The following is a 27,705-nucleotide window of genomic DNA, read 5'->3' as shown; positions in this document are numbered from 1 at the left end:
ACAATAGTGGGCATAGCATGTTCATTATAATGCCTCTGTGTTGGTGTATGAAGTGCCTCTAAGAAGTGCTTTTTATTTTCAACTGCACAAGGAGTTTTTTTTAACATTTAATAATATGGGATGAAGGTAGCACAAAAGAGTATATTGATGTTCTGTTTAGCTAAACCTCTTACAATAATGAATTATTGATAAAGACTTTTTTTTTTAGAAGAAAAGTTTTTAAAAATACTGGATACACAGGAGTCAAATATATTGTGTTGTTTAACATTGTATTGAAGAATGAAAACTAGGTTAGTTTAATAAAGAGATAGAGGATTACCAAGCTTAGTCTTCAATTTATGAACACTTTCTTCTTTAATTGTTCTTTTGTGCATTGTACTTGATTTTTGTTTAGGGTTCCTAAGAAATTTCAGATTTTCTGCCTTGTTTCCCTTCGAGTTTTTCTTTACAAACATATATCAACATTTCTTATGATATTCTTTTGAATCTTTTAAGAGTAAATGTTCTGTCAGATATAATACAGTCGTAGGTTTATTCAAGAATGGTCATAATGAAGTTAGTCATGGAACATTTAATTTAAATTCTCAATCTGATTTTGCCTTCCCGTTCAGCAACAGATAATCAGAGTGTATTCTGTAGAAGAGGTAATGATTATTAGTCCATCTTTTATGGAGATTTGGTGCTTCATCATTTTAAAGTAATGTGAAGGTATAGAGGTTAGTAAAATAAGCCTAGATTCATGTACAGGATAGTAATTTTAATATTATGACAGTCAGAAAGGTACATTTATGATACCTATTAACTAAAATTACTTCAGTAAAATAGATTAGAAAAATTTAGAGTCTACCTATTGTGGTGCTTTCATATCTGTAAGAACCACAACTGGTTGTCTATAAATAGCAAGGAGCTGGTGACTATAGTCAGGTATGGAAACAGGGCGCCTAAAGTGAACCAAGTATTAATGTTCTGAGCAAAGTATCATCAGATGTTTAAATAATAATGTGTTAGGTGTATTCAAAGTTTGACATGAAGCAAAGCATTTGTTTTCAGTGGTTTTATACAAATCCTATCTAAAGTTGCAAGATGGTATATGATCTTATGTCTCCATATAGAACTTACGGAAATGAGTAATGGTTTGTGTTTTTATTTAAAAAACTGAGCCTTCGTCTTTGAGAATTACATTGAAAGAATTCATAGTGCTTTTCAGTATATGCTTCTATAAGTCCCCATGCATGCTTTTTGTTTAGAACTTGAGTACTGGTATTTGATGTCATTTTTTTTATGCTTGGAGATTGAAGAATTAAATTGTTGTACTTTGCATATATTCATAAAATATTTAAACCCTATAAAATATTTGGTGGAATGACAAGATGTGCTTCATCCTTTCCAGTTTCAAGTTGTCCCTGTGACTGAATACTATGCTTCACCCCTAACAGTGTAAAATTATCCTTTGTGGTAGATTACTCAGTGGATGAATGTGTCATGTTTAAACTATAGGGACATGTATTTAATACATGATAATGTATTGTACGAGACGGTATAAGGTAAACTTTTTGAATCTAGTGTCTTTTTGTGGAATCCACTAGTTTTATTATCATGAAGAAAAATTATTCTTTATTATAGAATGAAAACTTTATCAGGCACTGTTACCTTTAATAGCTTTTTGCTCCTTAGAATCATCTGAGGTGGTGTAATATAATTCCCTAACATTTTATTGGAAATTTTTATTTCATATTATTGCTCATGCCTTTGCATAAAGGAGAGTTTAAAGTCAATGTAAGTTTTACATAAATTATTCATTAACAGTGCTTTAACTGAAATTAATTGCTGGAGAATGTTGCTGATAGTGCAGAAACATTTTTAATAGATTGCTGTAACTAATAATAGTACAGAAACATGTTTGATAGATTAATTTACATTTAGAGAACCCTATCATGCTCCCTCTCAAGTATAACTACATAGCAAGAGCTGCTGTTAAAATTTGCCATTGGCAGTCCACATTGATAGAGGTAACTTACCAAGTTGTGAAGAATGTGAAATCTCCATGCTAGTTAGAGGGTATTATGTGAAATCTCCATCCCAGTTAGAGGTATTACATAAGTGTACATCGCGTGTCACACTTTGGAAACATCCCTCCAAGCCTTTGATCTCATCTCACCTAGGTATTCAATCTCTTTTAACTTCAGCTTGTGCCAACTTTCAGGCATTGTGTGCAAGCCTCATGATAGTAGAAATTTGACTCTACCTTAAGGTAAACAAGATAGAATGATTTGGTGAGGAAAAAATTTATATAGCTATAATTTAACATGCAAATATGCCTCTTTTTATAAATCTCTTTTTTGTCTCATATGTTTAGGATATGTGAAGTCATGAAGCTGACTCTTTCTGAGTATTAAGGTGCTGTTTGGTAGTGCTATGGGATAAATTAGTAATAATAATATAATGGCTAAATCTCAAATAAACTTTAAGATATATATGTACAGACATGAAGAAATGCATTGACACGAGAATGTTTTATAAAAGGTAGGTAAGAAAATTGTTTACAGTGTTCTCCAACTGTAAGGCTAGTATCAAGATAAGAATGAAGGAGTGACTGCCTTCGTAGCCTTGATTATCACTAGAATAGAGTAGAATGAAGTGAATTACATCTTATTTTCTTCAAAATTATTCCCTGTAACTTCCAAAAAGATTTGTACCATCCACTATATCCCCAAGTATGTCTCCTACTTCCTTTTATATCTTGACCTTTTCCTTCTCCCTATCATCATCTAACCCTTTGATATTATTTTGATGTAACAGATGCATCATCCAAAATCCAGTCTTTGAGTCAGTTATAATAAGTCATTTCAAAAGAAATGAGTAAATAATTTATGATAACCGTGACATCCATCAAAACTTGGAGACTTCAGTAATAATTAACAAGATAGCCCAGTTTCACCCTGAAAACAGTGGAAAGAGCATATAATGGTAAAAATAGCTAATCACTCATCATCCAGCTGAGCCAAAACAAAATGGTATTTATTCTTTTGCAATTTATTGCACAAGAATGCAATAATTATCAGTAAAACTTTTATCATTAGAAAGGAAATTTGTTTTTTCATGTTGAATAAATTTTTCTTTAATGATAATTGTAGATTTTTCGTTCATGGCTTACTTAACTAATCATTATGACTTTTTTAATATATAATTATGTGCAAAAGGTTTGTAAAAGTTAGTTTGGTGTTCATGGAAACAAAGGTTGACATGCACTAAGGAATTGATGAGCCATCATAGAGAGTTATGAAAATTTAACAGTTAACTTGAAGTGGCTACCAGAATATAACAGCTGGGGTTGTTTTGTATAGTTTATAAAATGTTGCAGTGATCTTTACAAATAAAGAATTTGTTATTTTCATGATAATTTGTACATTTACAGTGTTTTTGCACATGGGCATTGAGATTCAGAGAGTTATTTGAAAGCATATACAAAAGGCATTTTTATCAACTCATTCATCACTGAGTAATGCTTGATTTTTTAACAGCTTTTTATTTGGAAAGCTTTTAACAAAGTTGAATTGTTTTTCTGCTTTTAAGTCTACCTTATGTGATTTTTTACCAAGCTATTTTGCTTAGTTGAGTAAAAAGAGAGCAAGTATATCAAAAGCTAATTGTAGACGTTTGGTATACTTTTTTGGACAAGTTTTTGATTCCTTGACATAGTTCTAATATGAATGATTGTGGTTTTTGTTAGGTGATTTTGAAATTCATAAAAGTTTAGTTTGGGTAGATACACAGTGTTCAGAATATTAACTTTTGGGAACCCAGACTACTTTTATTTCATACTTAGTGTTATTTGCTAGTGTATGGAATGTTGATTGATGAACATGTAGATTACAGTTCACCTTTCACTGAAAATTGGAATTTGACTCCAGTATACATTAATGAGACCCGGTTCCTTGCAATTTTAATTTTGGTATAAGTTTGCAAATTTAAAAACATAATACGTACTTGATTTTTGTTCCCCTTGTTAAATTTAGATCTTGTAGCAAGAACTTGGTTTGCGTTATTTCGTTTTTCAATTCAGGAAGCAAAATCATAACTACAACTGTAGACAAGTGGTATTATAATACTGGATATTTTTCAGATTGGTATTTTAGTTTTGATTTACATTTCAACTTTCTTCATTAGTATAGTAGATTGGTTAGCAATTTCTTAAAGTCATAACGCAAGTATTTTCGAAGCTAAGATTATTTGCTTTTAAAACTGCCATCAAAGGCGCTTAACAAATATTAGAACTTGTAGCATTTTTTGCATGTTGTATACTTACTTATCTTCATATTCTTATGCTGAATCCTATTCAGGGTATGGATGATGACTGTTTGTGAAATGTGTGAATTATGAGTGACAGATTTGTATATTCTTGAATGTAATGAGAATCTGCTGAGTGCTTAGCTGTGTGTGACATCATATGCCACAGGCCAGTAATGGACAGGACAACAGCAGTGGCAGCTCTCACTCGGCCCTCCATATGACGCTGGATGAGCTTCGGCAGGTGAACCGCTACGCTGAGAGTACCAAGAGTCTTTCCTATCTGCCTCAGGTCAGCAGAGGGAGATAAAGATACACTCATCGTCCAGGCTTGAAGGGCATCTTTTATCGTTTCCACTGGTTTCAATAAAAGACATGGATTTAGAAGTTTCAGGAACTTTTGAATAGGCACTGAGTATAGTTATTAACCATTGTTTATTGAATAGTGATTCACACTTTGATTATATAGTTTTTCTAAATTGTGTGTTCATTGCAAGTCTTTCTTAAGAACCTATTTGATGTTGAATTTGTAATGTCTTTTTAAGAAACCAGTGAGCTATATACTGGACTGATTATCAGCATGCTTTTTTCCCTTGAATATAGGGCTAGAAGAAGGCCCATCTGTGATGTGGTGTATGAATTTCTTTTCATATTTATTATTTCAATTCCTTTTTTTCTGTTTTAATTTTAGTTTTTGTTTCAAGCACCTCTGCACTTGTGTTTCTGCATATACACAATTTATTTTTTAGTAAATTAATAAATTCAACAATTTTGAAAAAGTGAACTGTGGTTTACCCTGCCATTTTAGTTTTCCACTTGCATTTTCCATCACTCATTACTATGAATCTAATAGTCTGTTAAAGTTACTTGGGTGTGTCAGCATTTCCTTAATTACATGTCCAGTTACACAGTATATGCCTTGACAAGGACTCCTAAGAGACTCAAGTTATCTTCTTGCTTTTAGAGGTTCATTTACTTCACAAGGGAATTTCAGCTTGTGGTTTTGTCAGTTGATTAGCATGACCTTCATTTTGCTATTATTTTACTAAACTTGAAATTTTAGGAATGTTGGTTTTACTTGGACTTCACAGTGTGGTAGTCCCAAGCTCATGGCTTGATGGATTTCACTGGTAACGTGACCTTATTGCCTTGTGTCTCTGAGTTAGGGATGAAGGTTTGGGGGCCTTATAATTCTACCTGCTGAGTCATCAGCAGCCTTGCTTGGGTGGAGAGGGGGCCGTGGATGCTGATCAGATGTTATGTTTGGTCTCTAGGATGTTATGCAGCAACACAATGACCAGTCCTTTGTCTCTTTTGCTGATGAATGACCTTTAAACTTGTCAGTAAGATGGATGCCATCTGATGGTTAACATTTTGTTATTGTAAGTACATTCCAGAAAGTAAACTTAGTAGCATTTTTTCTACAAACTTAGTTGGGAGACTTTGAATTTCATGTATTTTGCATTTATGTGGGTGTGTGCTTTTATAAAACATGCAAGACATTTTTGTGGTAAACGCAAGGTCTACATCAAGGGCAAACAGAATTTAAACTGATGCTCTGAAGGAACTGGCCAGTCCTAAACAATGTATTGTGGTGGCGCACTTCATAATAGTTTAAAAGTGATATTTTTATTACAATTATTTTGAGTACCCCTGCTACCACTTTTAAATTAATGTTGTCTTAAAATTGAAGCACATAAGCACAATTGGCCTGTAGATTCACTACAGAATATTTAATAATTATGGTGATTTTTTTAATAATTAAGGATCGTAGGTCACAGCATTTCATTGTAAACACGGGACCCAGTGGATATAATCTTTTTTTATTGACAGTTGAACATTGTTAGTGGCAATAAAACCATAATGGTTACTCAGCACAGAAATCTGTACCGAGGTTGTCTGACTACATGAGACATGATTCAAGCCTACCCTACTTCTTTTATGGATGGCCAAGTATGAGTGGTCCTCTATTCTTCATTTTCCGTACTGCCTAAGTAGATATTTGGCTTTAGTAAGGCATTGTTTCTTCTTTAGATTCATACAGACAAGTAATTATGAGAAGAAAATATTTGCCATTCCAAATGAAAACTGTCCCTCAAAAGAAGGTGCAAAGCAGACTTCCTCACCTATTTTCTGTTAATATGCCTTACATTTGAATGAACTTAAGTCAAAGTGGAAGAGGAATTGAAGACAGTACCCTGTATTGTATAATGTATAAAACATGTCTTATTTTTAATAAGTTATTTGTTTTATACACTATAAAATACAGGGCAATGTCTTCAGTTGAAGTTCCTCTTCTCCTCTTGATTTATGTGCATTCCATTGTATGGCACATTGACAAAAGTATGAGTGACAGTTTTAATATGGAATGGCAAATATTTTCTTTTCAGATACACTTAAAATTGCAGATAACTTAGTTATCAGAATTTTATGCTGTGAAATATTTTTCGTCAAAATTTTTTTTCTAATGCAATGTCTTTTGAAAAAGATTTCTCTTGTAAAAACTGAGCCCCATCACTTTCAAATTTATTGATATGCTGAGGTGATAAATTGAAATTTGTATTCTCTCAGCCACAAAACAGGCTTATTTAGAAATCTTGAATTTTTTTCTTGAATGGGTTATCAATACTTTTAAAAATTGGAATAATTCAGTCGAGGTTCTTATGCCTTTTTGTCAGAAGAATGTGCCAAAATGTTGTCAGTGGTCATAAGTAAACCATTTGCTGCGTCTCAATATTTATAGTCCATTTTGTGGTTGCATTGACAAATCATGAGCCCTTCCATATCATTTAGCCAGTAACCCAACATTAAGAAACTTAGTTGGGATAATGGTGACTTTGGCATCTTGTCAAATCATTATTGTGCAGCATCTTTAAGTATTTAGAATTTTAGTTTCATGTTGATTCTTTATACAGTATAAGGGTACCATTACTATGTTAGTACAGCAAATCAAAATCCACTTGCCCATATTTTAAATTTGATTAAAATTCTTTGGATCTGACCTATAAATTTTTTGTCAAGAATATTGAATATGTCAGATTGTTGTTCCTGCAATCTTTGTTTACATGCATGTCACTTTCACCAGTAAGTGAACTTATTTTGCAGTTTATTTTCATCTTTCATGTTTTCTTTTATTGTAAAAGGGAAGGATTATTTTGTATTACTGCAAGTATTGTACTGCACAATAATTATGTGCAGGCTTGAGTAGTTTAAGTAATAGCAACTTGTGTGCACTTTTTTCTCTGCATTTTGTGCAAGCTTGTTTTATTTTTTAGTGTTGTATTACTACAGTTTTTAATCTTGCAGAGTGATTAATTTTTACTTTTTTTAGTGTTACAGAGATAAAAATCAGATCTCTCCCCTACATACAGTTTAATAAATTTAAAGAGTTTTTATGTTCTGTACGAAGTGATGTGCATTAAATAATACATTACAGTGCCTTTGTGATGCCTATTACTGTAATATGTTCATTGACATGAATTTTTATCAATATCACTCATAATTTGACATTGCAATAATTATGAAAAGTCATTGCTGATTAAAGGAATACACAATAGTTATATTTTCAAGTACTTTCATTGTAATAAAGCAGAAACATATATAAACTTAGGATGGTATCTGTATTATTACTTATCAATTTATAAAGAATGAGTTTTTTTGAGACATGTTATTGTAGACACTGGGAGAAATTTTAAAAAATGAATTAAACATTGGAAAATTTATTGATCAGATCACTATATCATGTCCCATTTATTGATGTCTGACAATGCTGTTAATACTTGAAGAATACAAGGAATCATGATGTTTTGGTGGTGGATTGATGATGTGGTTTTATCAAAAGGACAGTATTTGCTCTTGCATAGAATTAATTAATAGAAATTTGAGGTGATGTAAACACAAGCAGTGGAATAATTTTTTATCTTTACTTTATGAAATACAGCACTATAGTGAAATCATTAAATTTTTTCAGTTCATGATATTTGGTAATTGGTCTGATTTCCTGAGCTAAGTACTCTTAACAATTTGCTGAAGCTGGCTTGATTTGCTTGCTGTTCAAGGACCATTATGTTATTACTGCGGTACCATTATTATTATTATTATTATTATTATATAAGCAACTATAATTTCAGTAATTTTACTTAATTACAAAACGACTGGCTCTAGTGGAATTTCTTGGTGTAATACAAGATACCGTACTGTCACTGATCATTAAATATGGGTTGCCTATCGGGTTTTTATAGTTCTTTGTCTTACTTTTGGTGACATTTGCATGATATGAATGCACCTTGAATAGTAAGACGTATTGTTAATGATAATCATAATTCTTAACCCACCTCTCTTATAGTTTGGAGAATAAACATGCACATATAAGTACATTACGTATTTTTTTTCTCATACTTGCTGATTTTTAAATTGTCTATACCAATGCCTCAAGGCCTAAATTTCATTTCAGTGAATGCCAAGAAATAATGTTTATGCTTCGAGCCAAAACAATAATTTTGTTTTCCATGTATTTTTAGATTTAATTCAGTGTTGGATACAATTTATTACTGCTACCAATCATAGCTTTCTTGTTTTTCCTTATTTTGAAACAGTGTAATGATGGAAATTATTTGAATGAATCATTGATTGTTATACAATATATTTAATGATAATTCATTTTTAGTTTGATTTCTTAGAGTTAATTTTTAATAAATTCTTCATTGGCAAGGCATAATAATATTACTGGGCTGATTACAAAAGTAAAAGAGATCATCACTTTTAAGAAATTAATGTGATTAAATTGCTCTGATTCTTTACAAGATTATGTAATTTGGCCTTTCCTCAGTGCTCATGAACATTCAGTGATTTTTTGAATTACAAAGGATTTTCTTATGATGTATTTAAGCTTTGACTGATGATGCAAGTGCTTGTTGGGTTCAGGAGTGGCAGGATAATCTACAGTGTGGCGATCAGGTCTTGTAGCATAACTAATATTTTTGTTGCGGCAATCATTACAATGAGTTTTGTAGGATAGAATGACTCAATAGGCATACACTAGGCACATGCACATTGTGCTTTCATCACTGAATTTAACCAGAGAACTCACTCAGTAGATGTGCTAAGATTTATTTTTGTGTGCTTGTCTTGTAAGCTGTTAGAATGTAGTATTTAACTCTTTGTGCCTACTTTTTTGTAACAAGATTTCTTGTGTGCTAAATGTAAAAGAAAATATTGTATAACTGTAGTGTTGAATGTCACAATGGTTTTCTTGTTACAGATCACTGTGTTTCATAATGAATTGTTCCTTAAATTTTGAACTTCTAGAATGAGTTTCAACCCACTTTGTCTTATGTGAGCTTAGAGTTTTATACACGTCAACATTGATAAACAAATCAAGAAACCTTTGAGAACCGTAAATGAAAATATCCAAAGTCATAAGATAATTTCTATTGATCATGCAGGTAAAAGATTATAATTTATATTTACTGAACATATACTATAAATATACCATAAACACTAGTTAACATGTATCTATGCACACCACAAAAAGAGAAAAATTCCTAACTAAAACCTTAGGAAAAAATTTAAGATTTTGTCAGTCATCATTTTTAACTTGCTGTATTACTAGTATGCTTGGGTGTACTGGTATGAGGAGACCTAAATGGCCATGTGAGGAGCCAACAGAGGTTAAGGATGTTATGGGAAGAAATAACTTTGGAGAGAGAAAATCAGTGTGAGAAATGGTATTAGAATTTTACAAGATTAGTATTTAAGGTGTTGAATAAGTCCAGAGACAAATTGTTAATGTAAAAAGTGCCAGTTTATTTTGATAATGAGGGAAAGAAAGCATACTAATTAACTAATTAACATTGTAAAATGCAGAAAAATAAAGTAAACATGCAAAGTAAGTATAGCTTAACAACTGAGCTGATTAACAGCTCTCCTATTGAACCAATTGGTTAAACATGCAGAATCGAACCCAAAATGACAACCAGAAATAAATTCCTCTAACTCTTCATCAGCCGGGCGAGCGGAATCAACTCCGGCCCATCGAATATGAGCTCAACCAACTCGGCCAACAAAGTCAGTAAACATGCAGAAAAATGAAAGTTTTAGATAATGAAATATGCAGTGTGACATCAGAATCAAGATATGCAAAGGGCAATGAGGGAGAAGAGGAATTTCCAAGGATCGGCAGATGAAAGGCAGGGAAGAGGGTAAAGATGTACACAGGGAAAAGAGAAGGAAGGCTAAAAAGGCAGGTGAAAAGAGCAAAGATGATGATTTGGCAGGAATTGAATCAGAATTTTAACATAGCAGAAGAGAAAATATTCGGGATAGTGAAGTGGCGGAGCGAAAATGGAAAATTTGTAGAGGGGCAAGTATTGTATATAAAAGGTGGAATTACATGAATTAAAGTTGAAGAGAAAGGATTAATAGAATAATTGAGGCAGTAGCTAAAGAGAAAATACAAAATTTGGCAAGACAGGAGGAACCAATAGGGAATATGAAGAGGAAAAGTTCCAGTGTTCATCAAGACTAAAAGGTGATTTGCCAAGACCTGTTGGAAAACCTGACATAAACAGACCAAACTGGACAAAAATGTGCTAAAGGGACTAGGACTGGGAGAGAGGGAAAAGTGTAACAGTAATAAATTATAATGGAAAAGTAGTGCTGTGTGGACATGAGAGGAAAAAGATTGCTTGAGCTTGCTTTGAAAATATTGGAGGCATTGTAGAAAAGGCCCATAAAAATTGTTCAAGTCAACTTTTCATGCCAGCAAAACCAACAACAGAAGCATTCTTTGCAATGAGGAAGAGGAAGAGATTATAATGCAAATTTATAAATATTGAGAAAACTTTCAGACAGGCAATAAGAAGTAATTAAATAAACAATACAGAAGAGGATACTTTGAGTAATGACATTGCAGCACCATAACACCTGTATAGTGAAAACAGTGGCATGTGTATGAAAAATTTTAAAAATGTTGGAAGGATCATAGTATGAATGAAGCTGCAGAGAGATGTACAGAAGCTGAGATCTTAAAGATTGAGGTGGTTTGGACATGTATTTAGAATATTCAGTAACAGATGTAGCAGGTGTGGAAGTTGTAGGACAAAGGCTAGAAGGAACACCTAAAAATTTATGGAGAAAGGCTTGGATGAAGACATACCCAGATGAAAATTCAGGCAGAAAGTTTCACAAGATTGGAGAAAGGAAAGAACTTACTTTTATGACTTACATAGTTGAGGAAAATGTGAAATACTGTATTAACTTTGATGATGATTTAAAAAAAAAAATGTGCATATTTTCTATTTAAAAGAAATGTTAAAATCAGCCTTTTAGGAAGTGGGTGTGTGTGAGGGATAATTTTTACATTAAAGACAGCCATTTTATATATTTTTTTTTGCCGAGGTCGCAAACACAGCAAATCTGATAACAAGAGTTTAAGTACTTAAGAACCTACTCATTACAGAGGCACAACCTGGGATTTACTACATTCTGTATGTTTCTTTCTCTGATTTTTACGATAAGAAATGGTGCAGCTTCCAATTATATCCCCATTACATAGTTCAATACATGCATATATTATTAAGGTATTATGTATGTTGGTATGGTTCCACTTTTTATCAATTATCGTAATACTATGGTACTTCCAAATTAAGGATTAGCATTACACTGTATGCTATATCTCTGGAGTATAGTCTGTATGCCTGTAACATGGAGAGTTGTTAATTTGTTCATGATTGAGGGGTTAGGCAAAAATTATCCATTTTTTCCTTGGTAACATCACTGTTATAGATGTTAACATTACCAAAGAGCATCCAAACATTACTGTTATATTAGTATTTGCAAAAGTAATGGATCTTAAGGGAAAAATATTGGGAATAATTTCTATTCAACCAGGAATTGCAACAAGTGTTCTGATACAGGAGGAGGCAGGGACTACAGTGTGAATGGTATACCTTTAATTGCAATTAGGATAGCGTTAATAATTCAATATAAAGTTTTGCTTTTTTTTTTTTTGCAACGGGATAATAGGTTTCTCTACTTTTGGAAATTTTGCTTTTGTATTTCACTAAGTATTGACTTAGTACTCCTTCAGGAAAAGTTTTTATGTACAATATATGTGCAGTATTGATATTTCACAAAACTGTAGCATATTTTGCCATTTTTGTGGGTATGTTACCATTTAAACTGGACATTTGAATGCAATGGTAATCTTTTTCAATATGAATTGAGTACTGTAGGCTTTTGTTTGTTACCGTTACTGTGGAGCCTATTTTGAATTATATACTATACTGTATTTCCCAATTTAAATTTTTTGACAGGCCATTTCAGTCACAACTTAATTTTGTAATTAGGCCTGTCTTGCAACAATACAGTTAGTCAAGCATGAAGAGATATAGGTTCTTTTGGTGAAAATGTTGGCACTTCGGCTATTGGAAAGAATTTGACAAAACGCAAATTAGTATTGAATTGATAATGAATTTTTTTTTAATTTTGAATGAATGATTGTGCAAGGTGCATGTCTTCTACAGCAGTTTTATGTTTACTTATCCTAGCACCATTTGTACAGTCTTGGTCACTCAAGTTTAGAAACTAGTACACCAACTTACTTGAGGTGAGACAATATTTGCGTGATAGCCTGCTTACAAACAATTAAGTAATGTATAAGGGTTGATAACTATATACCTGATGAGCGATATCATGATGATGATACTGATATATTGTCAGAGTTCTTGAGTGTCCATTGCTGTTGCTTTTTCACCGTATTGTAGTCATCATTGTTTGCCATAGTATTGCCCTAAGGAAATGAATTTTGCTTCTTTCTTGTCACAAATGGCCACATATTGTGAGCATGTCAGTTATGCAAGTTCATGTTCTCTACTTTGTATAGTGTGTGTATACAAATGTAGATTATACACAGTGAACACTTACACGGTGTATATTATATTATAATTTATTGTTTTTTAATACTGTGTACTAATGTGTTTTGAAATGTACCAAATCTAATATTATACTGTGAGGAAATTTTGAAAATAGCCTGTGTATCACCAGTGTGTTTGAATAACTTGGCTAAATATTAATATATTTGTCAACTTAGCCTTTTTTTTATTGTGATGAATTGTTAATAAGTAACATAATGGAATTCATTGTAGTGCTTTAATGTAATGTATAACATTCATATTTCAATGTGGACTTTGAATGGCAAATTTATATATAGTAGTTATTGCTCATTATATTTGAAGCACTATTTTGCAAATGTAAATCGTTACTAATATTTTGCTTGTGCATCTGTGCATTTTCCAGATCATGATCTTGTTGAATACCAAGGGTTACACATTTAGATATGAACACAGTGTGCTTGAGAATCACATTAAAGTCTTGGTGTAGGATGTCATTCATAAAGTGTAGGCATTGCACTGATTGGTAGAATGGTAAAATTGTAATTACTTTTTTTCAATTTGTGTGTATGTGTGTGGTTGGGATTGTAAGGTCTTTGATTAGTACATTTGCTAATAATTATTGAATTTTTTTTTCTATACCTTGCATGCTGGGCTGTTCATTTATATTGTCTGTGAATGCTTAATTATCCTAATTTTGTTTTCCCAATGACTATTGCTTCGTAATGCACGGCATCAGTATAGCTGTTTGTTTAACAGTGCATCAAATTTTCTTTATCACTACAGTACTTGGCTATTAAACCACTTATTAGCTTATATGCAGCACTGAACTAGAAATGTACATCCTTACATTGCTTAAGAAAACTACAGCTAAAGCTGATACAGAAGTGATGCAGTAATTCTGTACAGTACTGATAGTACTTAAGCATATTTTACCTCTGCAAGAATACCAGTTTTTATGTTAGCATTGTTGACTGTGTACAGTCACTTTGACAGGTTTACACATATCACCCTCTGGAACAGTTGTCATTGGCAAAAGGAATTTTTATCTAGTAGTGAGACTGTACTCATATTTATTTGGCATTTCTCCATTGTGGTTTTAATTTTAAAACTTTTGAAACAATATTGGACATTCTGTTGAACTGAATAAACTGTTATCTGGAAGTCATATTTATCTAAAAAAGTACAGTATAAAGATTAATGTTCTAGGTTCTTAATAGAAATTATTATTGTTTGTTGTTTTACCAGCCAGATATGCAAACTTACCTGAAATTATCCTCATACTCAAAGTTATATGAAATGATTGTTAAATTACAGTCATCTTACCAGACCAAAATTCCTTTCATAGATGTTGCATCTAGCTGATAAAAACCGTATTGTGTATTAAGTTGGGAGGTCTGGTGACTACATTACAGAGGTGTGGGTTTTATTATACTATAATTTTTGCTCTTTATTTTTCCATTTAAGTCCATTCTTTGTTACCTTTAATATTTTGAAATATCCCATTTTTTTTTTTAGTTTATCAGTGCTGTTGATGGATGAAAATTGAAATAAAAATATTTGAATGATAGATGCTCATGACAGTAGTAGTACTGTTAAGAAGCTTTGTAATCTGTGTTAATCCTGATTAAAACAGGTGCATGAACGACAGACAGAGCGAATGCGAACCAGGAGTGAGTGGTTCCTGTCTCATTCCCCTCATACATCCCCTCTGACTCCTGTAGATGTGGAATGTCAACCTCATGCCGTTTACATATTGCGCTCAGGCTCCATTAACAGACCATCATCAGGTGTGTAGATACTGTCATTTTAGAAATTGTCAAAGTAATTGGTGTACTTGGGGAAAAATCTCTGGTTCTAGTTTTATGAAAGAAGTTATGAAGTTATATTGTGTTTTGACAATTGAATTTTATGAAAGTCATTTTTATGAGATATGATTTTTAGTGCTATACTTTTTCAAGAACTATACTGTACATTGCTTTTCTTATGGGAAGCAGTGTAGTACTAAATCTTTTCACTACTTGGTTATGTAATCATATTCTTTCTTTGTTTTTATTATTTCAGCAGAAGCACATGTACAGTATATGCAAAATATTATAACCCTACCAAAACCTTAAAAATTCTTGATCTGTTGAAATTTTATATTTTTACAAAAAGATATTACATTTATTTATTGACTCCAGTTCTAATTGGTTCCTGATAGGACCTTGCAGATAAACTGAGAAACATTATTTTCTAAATTTATTAAAAAGTTGTCTTATCAGCCAGCAATTATAAACAATTAGTATAAATGGGTGACTTTGGCATTTATGCTTAGGAAAGTATCGGCCTGCTTTTAAGATTGCCTTGATAAAACCCTAAAGAGGGTCCTATTAGTCAATCTCTACTGTAACTCCTATTTGGAGAAAACAAAATCTTAGGTATTTGATCAAGTTCTAATGTTTTATTGTATTGATATACCATTGGACTATATTTTTCAAAGGTCTAGTGGTGTTTTAACATTCAACTGACTTTTATGGCTATTCTTTTTCCCTTGTCCACCAATGTTACTGTTCTACTGGCATTTCTCAGTTGTATTTATTGTTATACCGGCTTCATGCCGTTTTTTCAGACTTGCATTATACTATATTCAAATATCTGTTCTGACAGTTCTAGTGTTCTATCCTTGGGTCATAACCCAAGGAAAAAGTATCCAAGGATATATGGGCAATGTCCCGTAGATAGAAGGAGGTGAGTGTGGTCTGTCATAACCACACTCCTGCCTTCAGTACCTGGTGAATGGACAGGTTCTTGAATGCGAGGGATGGACCAATGCCCCTGACCTTGGGAGCTCTGGTCCAGGATGTACTGTCACCCACTTCGTCAGGCGTAAAGTACGCCTTTTTGATTGTCTCATGAAGCCAGAAAGAGATGGTGCTCTTAGACACTTCTTTCTTGGTTGAGCCAGTACTAATGAAGAGTCGTTGACACCCAGGCCTGAGCTGTCAAGTCCCCTTCAGGTAGTACTGCAGCACTCTAACTGGACACAGTAGTATTTCATCTGGATCATACCAACAGAGTCCTCTAGGGAAGGGATCGAGAGGGGTTGACAATAAACAAACCTGTTGGTTATCTTTAGCTTTATTGTCTACGACATACAAGGTTCATCTAAACCTCTTTCGCATCAATGATACTTCTCAAACCCATTGATCTGAAAGGCCCAGAACACATGTGTGTTCAACAGATCAGAGGCATGGGACTCCTTCCTTTGCTCTACACAACCAGGAAGGAGGCCCAGGTGAGGCAAACCACCAGTCGGTTCAGAAGTTCACTTATTATCCCACCAATAAGTTAGTCTTCAATATTTAAGGACCAAGGACTCATATTCGTGTAGAACAAATGACAAAGTCAATCCCTGTCCTGGAGCAACATGATATGAGAGCTCGCCAGGACTAGCAAATCATCGAGATACCTCAGAAGACATATCCCATGCAAATGGGCCCAAGTTGACACTAGGGTGGACACTCGTTTGAACACCCGGGGAGCGGTTTAGAGCCTGAAACAGAATGCCCAGAAGTGGTACACCGTTTCCCCGAGGATGAAGTGGAGGTACGTGCGTGAGGCCTGATGGATGGGTATTTGGAAATACGCATCCTTCAGGTCCACCGAAAACGTGAAGTTGGACTCCCTGATGGCCGTGAGCACTGAACGTGTCATTTCCATCATGAACCAAGTCTGGTGAATGAATTGGTTCAGGGAAGAAAGGTCTGTGACCAGTCTCCCATCCCTCTGATGCTTTCTCAACGAGAAAGAGAGCCGTAACAGCTGGAGACCGACCTGTCGCTACTTCCACAGCGCCTTTCTTCAGTATCGCTTCCACCTCCCTCCGCAGGGGGATGGACCAGGTGGTTGGTGAGAGGTGGAGGAAACTTGAAGGGAAGTAAATGTCCTTCCCAAAGGACATTCACTAACCAGGTCTCCGCTCCATAATGTCCAATGACTTGACAGGCACCCCCTGCGGGCCTTCTTACGATAGGGAGAAGCGACCTTATTCTTCCTCTTGTCTGTCAGTATGTTGTAAGTGTTTGATACTATACAAAATATCCATTTTGTAAATGTTTCTCAATTAGAAAAAAAAAAAAAAAAGTTTGTGGAAAGATTGCACTTATCAGGTACAAATGGGTAACATTTATTCAGACATATATATTATTAGAAAATATTATCTCACAGGGATAGTGTTGAGGGGCACAATGTTCCTCCTTGCAGTAAACAAAAAATCTGTCACCAAATGGAGAAAAAAGCATTCTGTATATGGATGACTGATTCCTTATGGTACACTACCTAGTACATTCTTAACAATAGCTTCATAAAATTACTTTTCAGTAAGTTACCACAAAGAACCTTATCCATAAGCTTTCAGTTTTCCTCCATAAAAAAGCAAGAGCTGTCATGTTTTTTCACAGATATCAGATGGAAAAAGAACAATTGACACTTAACTTACAATGAGGAACGCCCGATACACTCGTAGGTTTTAATCTTTGACACACATTTAAACTGATAAGTGCACATTGCAAACATAAAAGCTAAGAGCAAAACGACGATTAAGCCTGATACTAAAAGCTGTTACATACAACTCGGACTTTAAAGCACCTTGATACCGTAAGGAAAGTCCTGAATGAAAAAGGTTTTGAATAACTGATATAGGTTCCAGGGCTTGTCTTCATGGCCTAAACCCTGTAACCAGTCAGTCAAACATGCTTCTTGGGAAGCTGACAGATCAACTGTGATGTTACCATACACAGCATCTGTTCTATTGTAGACTATGGAAGCCAGACATATGGCTCAGCAACAAAGTATTAAAAAGCAGGGCTGCTATTCACAATGGACTTGAATCCTCCCTCATATAAATTTGTACAAGGGTAAACCACCACTCAGTTCACAGTGACTGTACTCAAGTGCTTTTCAGTCAAACAAAATTTTTTATAAATATTTATCCGTCAACATTCCCAATCAAGAACTAACAATTTTTGATTCAATAAATGTAAAAATGTTTTCTCCAGCACTAGGATTTCTGGCTTGGAGTTTGTGTAAATTACATGTCTGTACAGTTGTACTTTTTACCCAAAAATTATGCATATACCTAAGAGCACCGTTAAGCAACACACAGCTAGACATAAATGTTCACATTATGTAATTTATACAAGTAGATCCAAATCATCATCTGGTGTATGATTTAATGCAATATTGTCATGGCAGAATTGTCTAGAGTAAGGTCAGAATTAAGATTGTTAGAGCATGCCACCATAGAAATTTGTAATAATCACTGACCCTAGAAGTGCTTTGGAATCCTTTCAAAATTATCCTAATGCCCCTTTGTTGAACAATTTAGGATTTCATTCAACATATTAAATGCAACCAGTTCAAATATGTTAGGGCCCTGCACATTTAGACAAAGATATTCAGGATGCTGATAAAGTATTCAAAACTGCAATTACTATGAGTAGATCAAGATATATTTGTTCCAGTCAGTGATTTGTTACTGTCTAAAACCCAAATGTCTTCTAATGAGCCCCTTGACAAGGCTTCTCTGGGAGGACTTTGCTATTAAATGTCCTCGTAGCCTTGGCAAACCCCATGTATCAGTGAACACTATAGATTCAGTTTACATAATGTATAGTGGAAATGATTTGCCAGTGCTCCGGGTTTTTTTCTTTCTGACCTAACTGCCAAGGTCTAACTAGCAGTCCACCTAATCCCTTTAGATCCTTCTCCATCCTCTCCCTTTTCAGAGACTGATATGTTAGTTGCTCTTAAGATACTTTGTGCTACTCTTTGTCATCTCTGAAATCCATACCTATTAGTCTACATAGATGTTAAGCTTCTTAAAATTAAGGCACTGACTACTTCAGTCCTGTTCTAAAAAATATGCCACTGGTTAAGTCAAATGTTTGGCAGCTTGTATATGGTCAGTTCATCTCGTACTGTCCTGGACACCTCTCTTGAATACCTCAGTATATTCTCTCACACCTTGATGATAGCTTGAGGCATGGTAATCAGTAAACCTCTCTAAACTCTTCATGCCATCACCTAATCCGTTATAGACCTCTTTTCCACTGAACTTCCTGGGTAGTTTCCATAGCAAGGTAGTCTTATTTGCCATTGAGGTAGCTTCATCACTGGGTTTCTGTTAGAATCTTGTCATAGTTATCAGTGAAGATCTTGTAATTCTGATTTAGTTTATGGAAATTTTCAAGAATGACATTAGAGGGCAGGTTTGCAAATTGCTTAAAATTCTAAATAAACTTATTTGGGATGAACCTTACCTACTGTTAAAAATAGCTTATATCTGTGCACTGATAGGCAATGAGACACAAGTTATCTTTAACAGTAGGTAAGTATCCAAATAATAAATTTTATTATGAAAATTTAGATGATTTTCTTTTGGTGCAATTATGTTACCTTATTTCTTAGGATTAGTAATATTTTTCTGCTATTTCCATGTAAATACAAAATTACCATTAGAAAACAGTTAGAAGCCACTCATTAAAAACCTCCAAATTGCATTCTTTACTTTAATATGTGTACAGTATATTGTACAAAGGTTGTATGAGAACAAAAATTATCCAGGACTGGAAAGAATAGTAAGTGAGACAATGAAAGTTACCATGTTTAAAGAGACAATCCCAAGACTCTGCAGGTAGTTTTGTTTGAAAAATAGATGTTGGTCATGATTATTTTTTATTAGTCAGAAGAGGAACCCTATTCATATGGAACAAGCCCAAATGGGCCATTGACTTGAGATTCAAGCCTCCAAAGAATATGGTGTTCATTTGAAATAATTAACAGAAGATAATAGGACACAGAAAGACAAGATCAGTTATTAGAAAAGAAAAATGCAGGAAGTGAATAATGGTTGAGGCTCTTGTAAAATATAGCTGTTCTTTTTGACAGTTGACAGTTATTGTTGGTTAAAAATATATTTTGATATGTCAAGAGCATTTGTACTAAGAATGTCTCAGATGTGTGAAATTAATGTGAAGAGACATTTGATTTAACTTCTAGTTTTCCATTAATAATATAGTAAGAAAATTGATAGTAGTCATCATGTCCTGATTAATGAACAGTTGGGACAAACCAAATTGTTAGGAAATCTAGTCTGCTATGAATATACTGTTTAGATGGGGTCCATACTAATTTGGAAATAGTATTGCCACCAGACTGCAAGAGTCTAAGAAAGGTGGCGCTGTCTTCACTGTTGCTAGGCATTGCTGCTGAGGAAATTTTGCAGACTGTCATTGACCGCAGATCAAGAAAAGAAAGACCTGGGCCTAGGCAAACTAGATCTGGATCCACTTGCCTTGATTGCAACGCAACATTGGGAGTTAAGTAAAAAAAAATCTATGCCATGGAAGAGGAGGAGGGAGTAACTTAAATAACCTGCTAGACTGAAGTGAGTTGTCCTGTCCACAGACGAGAGAATTCACTTGGATAATGACACAGTCAGCATGGTTAGAACATGGCAACCCCAATGATGCCTTCATCTTCTTGGTCTCCACAAGGGCTTCGAGACCCGAAGGAAAATCTGAACTGGTGGCCACAGTCTCTTCTGTTAAGTCGTTGTACCCACAAATGCGTTACACCACTTCTGCGTAAGTGTAGGCGGTCCCCAGTTATTGGTGACCTGGTTTTTTGGGGCTTGTCTAGTGACAAAAACCTGCGATGTTTGGTGCCGATAAGCACAGATTTCCGCTTATCAGTGCCAATAATCGCGTATTGGCGCCAATACATACCTAACACAGGCGCCGATAACTGGAAATTGGTGATTTTCAGCGCTTATTGGTGCTGATAAGTGCCGAAAATCGCCAATTTTCGCTTATTGTCACGCTGTAGGAAAGGAACCCACGCCGATAACCGGCGACTACCTGTAGTTAGAAGTTCTTGGTTTTCTATATCGAGATGGTGAGGACCTTCTGTGGCATCCTGTGTATCATTATTCACTACTGGAGCATCAGAATGGTCAGGACCTAACACTTTTGGTATATATCATTCTAGTGAATGAGAAGGGGCTCTGCCTTGATAGCTGTCCTCATGGCCGTGCTCTGCTTCATGGACCACTCTACTTGTTTCCAGAGAGGAACAGTCCCAATCACAAGAATGGTCCCTCAGGTGTGAAGTAGACTTTTTTTACAGCTGCTTTGTTGTCTTTCTTAACTGCTGCGGTCTTCACCCTCGTGTCGTGAGCAGGGTGAGGGGAAGAGAGCAAATTGACTGCAGCTTCTTGAGGAGGAGCCCAATCCATAGATCTACGGCTCTTAGAGGAGACTTTTCTTGTAGAGTTAGTTGCCGCACAAGAATCAGGAACTGGGCGGCGCTCATCAGTTGCTAGATAGAAGACATACGGCCGTGAATCTTGACAGATGCACGGCTGTCCATAACAACAAGTAACCCTAGGGGGGCAGCTGGAGATGAATCAGGAACAAACTTGGGGGCCGACTGAGAATCAGCTGTAGGAGACGGACAGTAGGGCTTGCCCTTGGACGAAGGGGAGATAGAGCTGGAATCCAAAGAGGATCTACGATTCTTGCAAGGAAGGGTTGCAAAATCCTTCTTCCTCCAACGCCTTGGTGGGATGGAACAATTGGATGATGAACAAGATGACTTGGGAAAAAGACAACAAGGAAGATGGAGAACTACAACGTCTCTTCTTAGATTTCTTCATATTGGAGCAGCCGAACTTCTTTAGAAGAGCACCTTTGAGTCTCTTCATCAGGGCTTGAATAAGGGAGTTGGGAGGAGATGTAGAAGGCCTAGGAGCGGCATGGCCAATGAAGGAACAGTGTAGGCCAAGGAAGTCGCGGCTGTACAGTAGACACACAAGCAGAAGTCACAGACACCATTGCCATAGAAACTGACATGGCGGCAGACACTGGGAGACGGGAAGAAAAGAGGTGGGATAGTAGGCCCCCAAAGGTGAGCTGCCCAGGTAGGCCTAGTGGAGACCAGTGTTCTGATAACTTCTCTGCATCCATCCTTGAAACAACAGTACAATGGGGAGCTGCTGCTGCTAGACAGAACAGAGGCAGCTAAATCAATCGCAACATCTCCCCAGACCCTTCCTCAAACTACCTGGAGACGAAGCAATAGAAGAATGAGGAGGAGTGAAAGCTTCCTGAGAAGATGCAACGAGAAGCAAATCTGGTGAAGGAGAGAAAGAACAAGAAGGAATGGCGGCATCCAATGCCACTGGAGGCACAAAACCTTCCCATGACGGAGTAGCTGATTTTCTCCTGTGTTTCTTCTTCTTACCAAATTGCTTCCATTGCTCTGGAGACCAATCACGACATTCTGAATATGGGTTATTACATATCAGTCCTTAGATCTGCATCTGCTACAAGTCGAATAAGGATCAGTTTCGAGAGGCAAGATAACGAAAGCATGGGTTGTTACCTACCCCAGGACATTTCCTCTGAGGCAAAGCCCTCTTAGATGATTCATGGGTTTCGAATGCAAACACACACACACATACAGTAATCACAACATATCACGGAAACACACAAACAAAAAACAGAATGAAAAATCCAGAATGCCAAGGCATAGAAAGAACAGGCAGTGCATAGAAAACCGGCTTCTATGCTAGAAAGGGCAGCGCACTTTTGCTTGAAGGCGGTTTGAGAGATAACTCATGCCATCAAACCTTGTTCTGTTTTTAGCCAGATCCAGCTGCACTAGAGATATTTTTCCCCATAAGTAAAGACCTCAGGTTTGTTAGTTATGAAAAATACAAAATTATTAAAAATTTGTAATTTTTTACCCAAAAGTCAGGCAGTGAGGCTTGAAACATTCTTGTTTTATCTAAATCATGGTTTACATTTTGAGATCTGACTACAGATGCTGTACAGTGTACATGGGCAACATGCAGCCAACAACGTGTCTTTGAGTGGCCTTCAGAAATGTTTCAGCATAATGTAATCAGTGGTAACAAAATTAACAGGGCTTAGTCTACCTTAATCTTCTAAAGTTCTTGTGTTTGCAAGTGAAAAGTAATTGAGGCTCCTGTCTTCAGACAAACAAATAATCTCAACACATCAGAGGGTCAAATAGGATGGAGACCCTAAGGACAATGTACCAATAACATCAACATTAAAAAAGGTAAATCCCTATAACTCCACAACCACCAAATTTCCTAGCATTAATCCAAATCATGTCTGCCACAACCAGGGAAGGGGGTAGTTAACAGTTAACCACAAGAAAATTTACCTGCATTTTTGGAAGCAATTTATCTATGCAAGCAATTACTTTCCTGTGAAAGCAGCATGGTAAATCTAAACCTTAATAAAGATTGACTTGAAAACTACAAAATAACTTGGTAGTGGCAAAATCCCAAAATTTCTCCCAGAATTGAGAATTTAATCGAGAATATTATAACCATTTCATTAATAAAGGTAATAGCAAAAAAGTTACTGTAATAAAATCTCATTAGTAAAAGTATTTTTTTTTACATACTGATAATTACATACTAGTTTGGGGTTATACTTTACACGCACAGTACTAATAAAATTATCATGCGGCCCGAGGTCACTTCAAAGAAGCATATTGTGGCCCTTAGTTACCAAATGGATGTCCATGCCTGTTGTACAGTAAATGCCACAAATCTTAGTTTCAAAAGGTATATACACTTAGTAATGTGAATACCTAGACATTTAGGAATAATAATTGGGTGGTTTTATTTTTGAGGGAAGAGTAATTTTTTTTATCTGACAAAAACAAAAAACTTCATGTAGAACATGTTACAGTTTCCTTCATGATTCTTTTTTGAACTAAGATTGCAGCCAGTCTGTCAATGTTGGTTTGTTTGTTTTCAGGAGGTGGTAGCAGCGAAAATGTAGGCAGCTCTGTTCGTCGTTCTTCTAGTAAGGATAAAGATAGGAAGTTAGTTCGTCGCTCCTCAAGTAAAAAAGATAAAGAAAATGGGGGCCGAGGAAGGTCCTCAAGTGCTGACATAAAGACCCCTCCTCATGGTGGGGATTACATGTCCAGCCCAAGGCGGCGAGCAACTCCTCCTGGACCTGATCCTTCACCTGCCCTCACAGATCATGATTGTACAGAAACTGATGTCCAGAGAGTGCATGTCTCCTTAACATATAAGCCTAGAATATGAGACAGGGAAAATGGGGTGGAAAGAGATATTACAATACAAGTAGGTTGTCCACCAGGGTGTAGAGAATGTATTGTCACCAAAGAAGAGGATTTTCGGTTTACGAAACGTTGGTGGATAACAGTGTTCACCTACTTGACACAAGCCATAGGCACTGCCATGCTACCATCACCTTCTGGAGAAAATAGGAAGACATCTACTGCTTTAACTCCATCAGCATTGCAGAGTCATCCTACATTTGGAGGCAGATGACAGAAGGAAAATTTGTGAACTGGCAATTATACTCACGTGGACCTCTAGTGATTATTTTTATTATAATTATTATTATTATTGTTGTTGTTTTTTCCCAATTTCTATGGAACCAAGGATCAAAATGTATTGAAATCGTCCCTCCTACTGCCACAGAACTTGTGTAGCATTAAGTTTTTGATGACCAAGGCTCTTGAGTTAGGAGTTGGCTTGTGTCCAAAGTACAAAATGAGCTTGAAAGTTCCCAGGTCATGACATGGACTGGTTGTGATACAGAGAAACACACATGTTGGATCTTGCTAGTCATGCCACCGCCAAAGAGTTTGTAGCACAGATTGCAGTGGTTCCAATTCTGCTTCAATAGCATACTACCATTCTTTTCTTTCTTCTCTTTCTTAGCTTTTCTCTCCTTTTCTCTCTCAATTTAGTACAAGTGACTAAGGCTTTAATTGCTAGTACCACCTTTCACATGTGATTTGGCTGTCTCATGTTGTAGCAACCTGAAGTCCACAAGCAAACATGACAAGACAGCCAAAAGAATGATGTGCCTGGCTGCTGCTGTATTGCTCCTCTGACTGACTGACTGGAGTCCTTAGGAAAGGGCTCTGTATGTGTACCTGTCTAGTTACTTCTCTTGCTTCTCAATATGCGGGCATCCACTGGGGAGCAGCACATTCCAATGTACATGCCACAAAAATGTAAAACCTCCTCATCATGTCTGTGCTAGCAGCAGGGAGTAGCCTGTTAAAAGAGAACGTCAAAGTGAATCAGAAGGAAAACAAACATTTTCCGTCTTTATACATGGAGATTAGGTATGTTGTTTCTTGTGCAAATAAACTGTATCAGTTTTACCACCTCCTCTGCACATATTCAGTAATTATGATAATTTTGGAATTGAACTAAAATTCAGAGGCTTTAATTAAAAATGAACTGTTTAATTTATAAAGAATATCATAGTACTGCAGTACTAAAATCAGTGCACTTTAAATTTTAAGGGACAGCAGCACCTGTTGAAATATGTTGCTGAGGTGGTGGTGACAATTGGTGTGTGTGTCATGGAGTGAACCAGTGGAGGGACCCTATTTATCAGTATCATTAAAAGGCTCAAGAAATATTTTGCCAGGCCTGTCATATCTTCAAAGAAGGCAGGATACCAGCTGTTCATGCTTTTTCACCAGTAGCAACAGCCAATTGTCCATCATGATTTTTGATGTGAGCCTCCTCACTGCCAGCATGGTGTATGTGTAGGGTTTATAATTTTTCAGGAACATTTGTTAGCACTGAAATGCATACTTAGAGAACTGATCAGCTCTGATAAACACTGCCATTAGCAACACCCCAGGGACAATGAAACGTCATTTAGTGAGTGTAGTATGACCATTACAACATAAAATATGATTATTACCAAAATGACCCTGAAATTCATGATGGCTGGCAGGCCGTCAAGTGGAAAAAATGGACTCTCAAACATGGAGAGTTACTGAAAAGGTGAAGTAGCCAAGTGTCCAGAGGTATTATGGGCAGTCTTGTATGCTGCCTGTCACATAAAAAAAAAAAATAAATAATTTTAAAAGTGACATCCATGTGTTCCTTCTACCTCTTTCTTGGCTGTTTGGAACACTATGACCTGTGGAGTGTATCCCACGTTCATGGTTTTACTCTGTCTGCAATCTCGTGTATGCTTTGTATATTACAGTATTTTAAGCCCCCTTTTGTGGGGATGTCACAGTTGAACTTTTAACTCCAAATGTAAAATTGACTAATTGGCTCAACCTGACTAAAGTGCAATTTGATCTACAAATACAAAGTAATGTTAAAAATTGATGGGTGGGAAGTATGAAAGAAATTTCATGGAAGTTAAATTCTATATTTTTATCATTTTTCATCTCTGGTCTCCTAACCTGTGATTTCATTCACTTAACATGTTGCATGTTTATCAACACGTATAAGTAGAAAGCTTATTTGTAGGGTTTTTTATGTGGGTAACGTGGCGTGTACATGAGCCATAAGGTGTCATAGAGGATGGCAGCGTGTCATTAGGGTTGCAGCAGTTTAGCGGATAGTTTTGATTCCTTGGAATCAGCTGAGGAAGTGTAATTATTTGTGTTTATATGTTACGTACTATATGTAGCTTTTAAGAAAAAGGTAATGGGAAGCTGATGGTCTGCCCCCTATAGACAGGAATGGTTTTATTAAGTGAGGGACCTCCATTGGGCTCAGGGTGGTCTCACATTTAAGCACATAACCTTACCCATCCTAAATGAAACCAACAGCTCACTTTGGTACCCACATACCCTCTCCCCCACCATTTTGTATCTTGTACTCATAGTTTTGCATTTTTAATTGTGTATGTACACTTGATTCTGTAATGATATGCTTTTTTAAATTATTGGTGACCTTGAATAAATGAAAAGTTTCTTTTTGACTTGTTATTAATACCTCATATTACTTACGATAAATATGGCTGGTCAGTCTAAAAACACTGAGGGTACTATTATAAAACTAACATTGAATCCATTGCCTCAATCTATGCTTTCAAAGTATTTGAGTGTATTTATAACTGTTAATGACTGGAAAGTGTCTAAAAGTTCAGAGGTTATCGGGTTGAGGGTTTTCCTCTATAATAAGATATCAGTACAAGAGAAAACAGCTTATTCAAGAGTAACTAGATTTACTGAACAACTGCAAAAAGTACAGTAACATAGCAAAACAGGTATACTGGTAACTGTCATATCCATCTTTTATAAAATAATCTTCCTTTGGCATTTGCATGAAATACAGTGCTATACTCTCAACCACAGAAAATATAGATTTGAACAATATCAAACAATCTTCACAGCCCTTGCAGAAATAATACAGACTTGGTATGGAATGACTTATTCAGTCTTGGTGCTTGGACATCCACCCTTAACATCAGTTGAAGCGTGGCCACTACTGTGGAGATGCTATTCACCGTACTACCATAATGGTTCATTAGTTCCCACAGTAGGGAATTATTTAAAGTTATGCATAAATTTTTGGTTTCAAGCTTTGTTTTCACTTTAAAAATGTGTGCAGGCTTTTAGCATGAATTTGGATGTCTTATATTAGGATTGAAATGCTATGATGAGAAAGTTTTATTTAAATGGTCTTCAAAAGAACTTT

General features: G+C 35.5%; 1 protein-coding gene across 50 annotated transcripts in view; it reads left to right on the top strand.

The window, feature by feature from the left end:
* RhoGAP71E (Rho GTPase activating protein at 71E) overlaps positions 1-26,979 on the top strand; it is a 113,639-nt gene extending 86,660 nt beyond the window's left edge. For 22 of the 50 annotated variants that reach the window (XM_067085853.1, XM_067085844.1, XM_067085841.1 and 19 more), the window contains 3 exons: positions 4,457-4,579; positions 14,815-14,968; positions 24,020-26,979. In XM_067085853.1, the coding sequence (XP_066941954.1) occupies positions 4,457-4,579; positions 14,815-14,968; positions 24,020-24,315 (573 nt within the window). In that variant the 3' untranslated portion in view covers positions 24,316-26,979. Of the gene's footprint in view, positions 1-4,456; positions 4,580-14,814; positions 14,969-23,045; positions 23,307-23,979 lie in introns of all 50 variants that reach the window. The other 28 variants (XM_067085875.1, XM_067085866.1, XM_067085870.1 and 25 more) reach the window with 5 other exon arrangements.
* The last annotated feature ends 726 nt before the right edge of the window (positions 26,980-27,705 follow it).

The sequence above is a fragment of the Macrobrachium rosenbergii genome, chromosome 42 (genome assembly GCF_040412425.1).
Source record: "Macrobrachium rosenbergii isolate ZJJX-2024 chromosome 42, ASM4041242v1, whole genome shotgun sequence".
In the NCBI taxonomy this organism is placed as follows: Eukaryota; Metazoa; Arthropoda; class Malacostraca; order Decapoda; family Palaemonidae; genus Macrobrachium; species Macrobrachium rosenbergii.
This window is presented reverse-complemented; position numbering and strand designations above follow the sequence as displayed.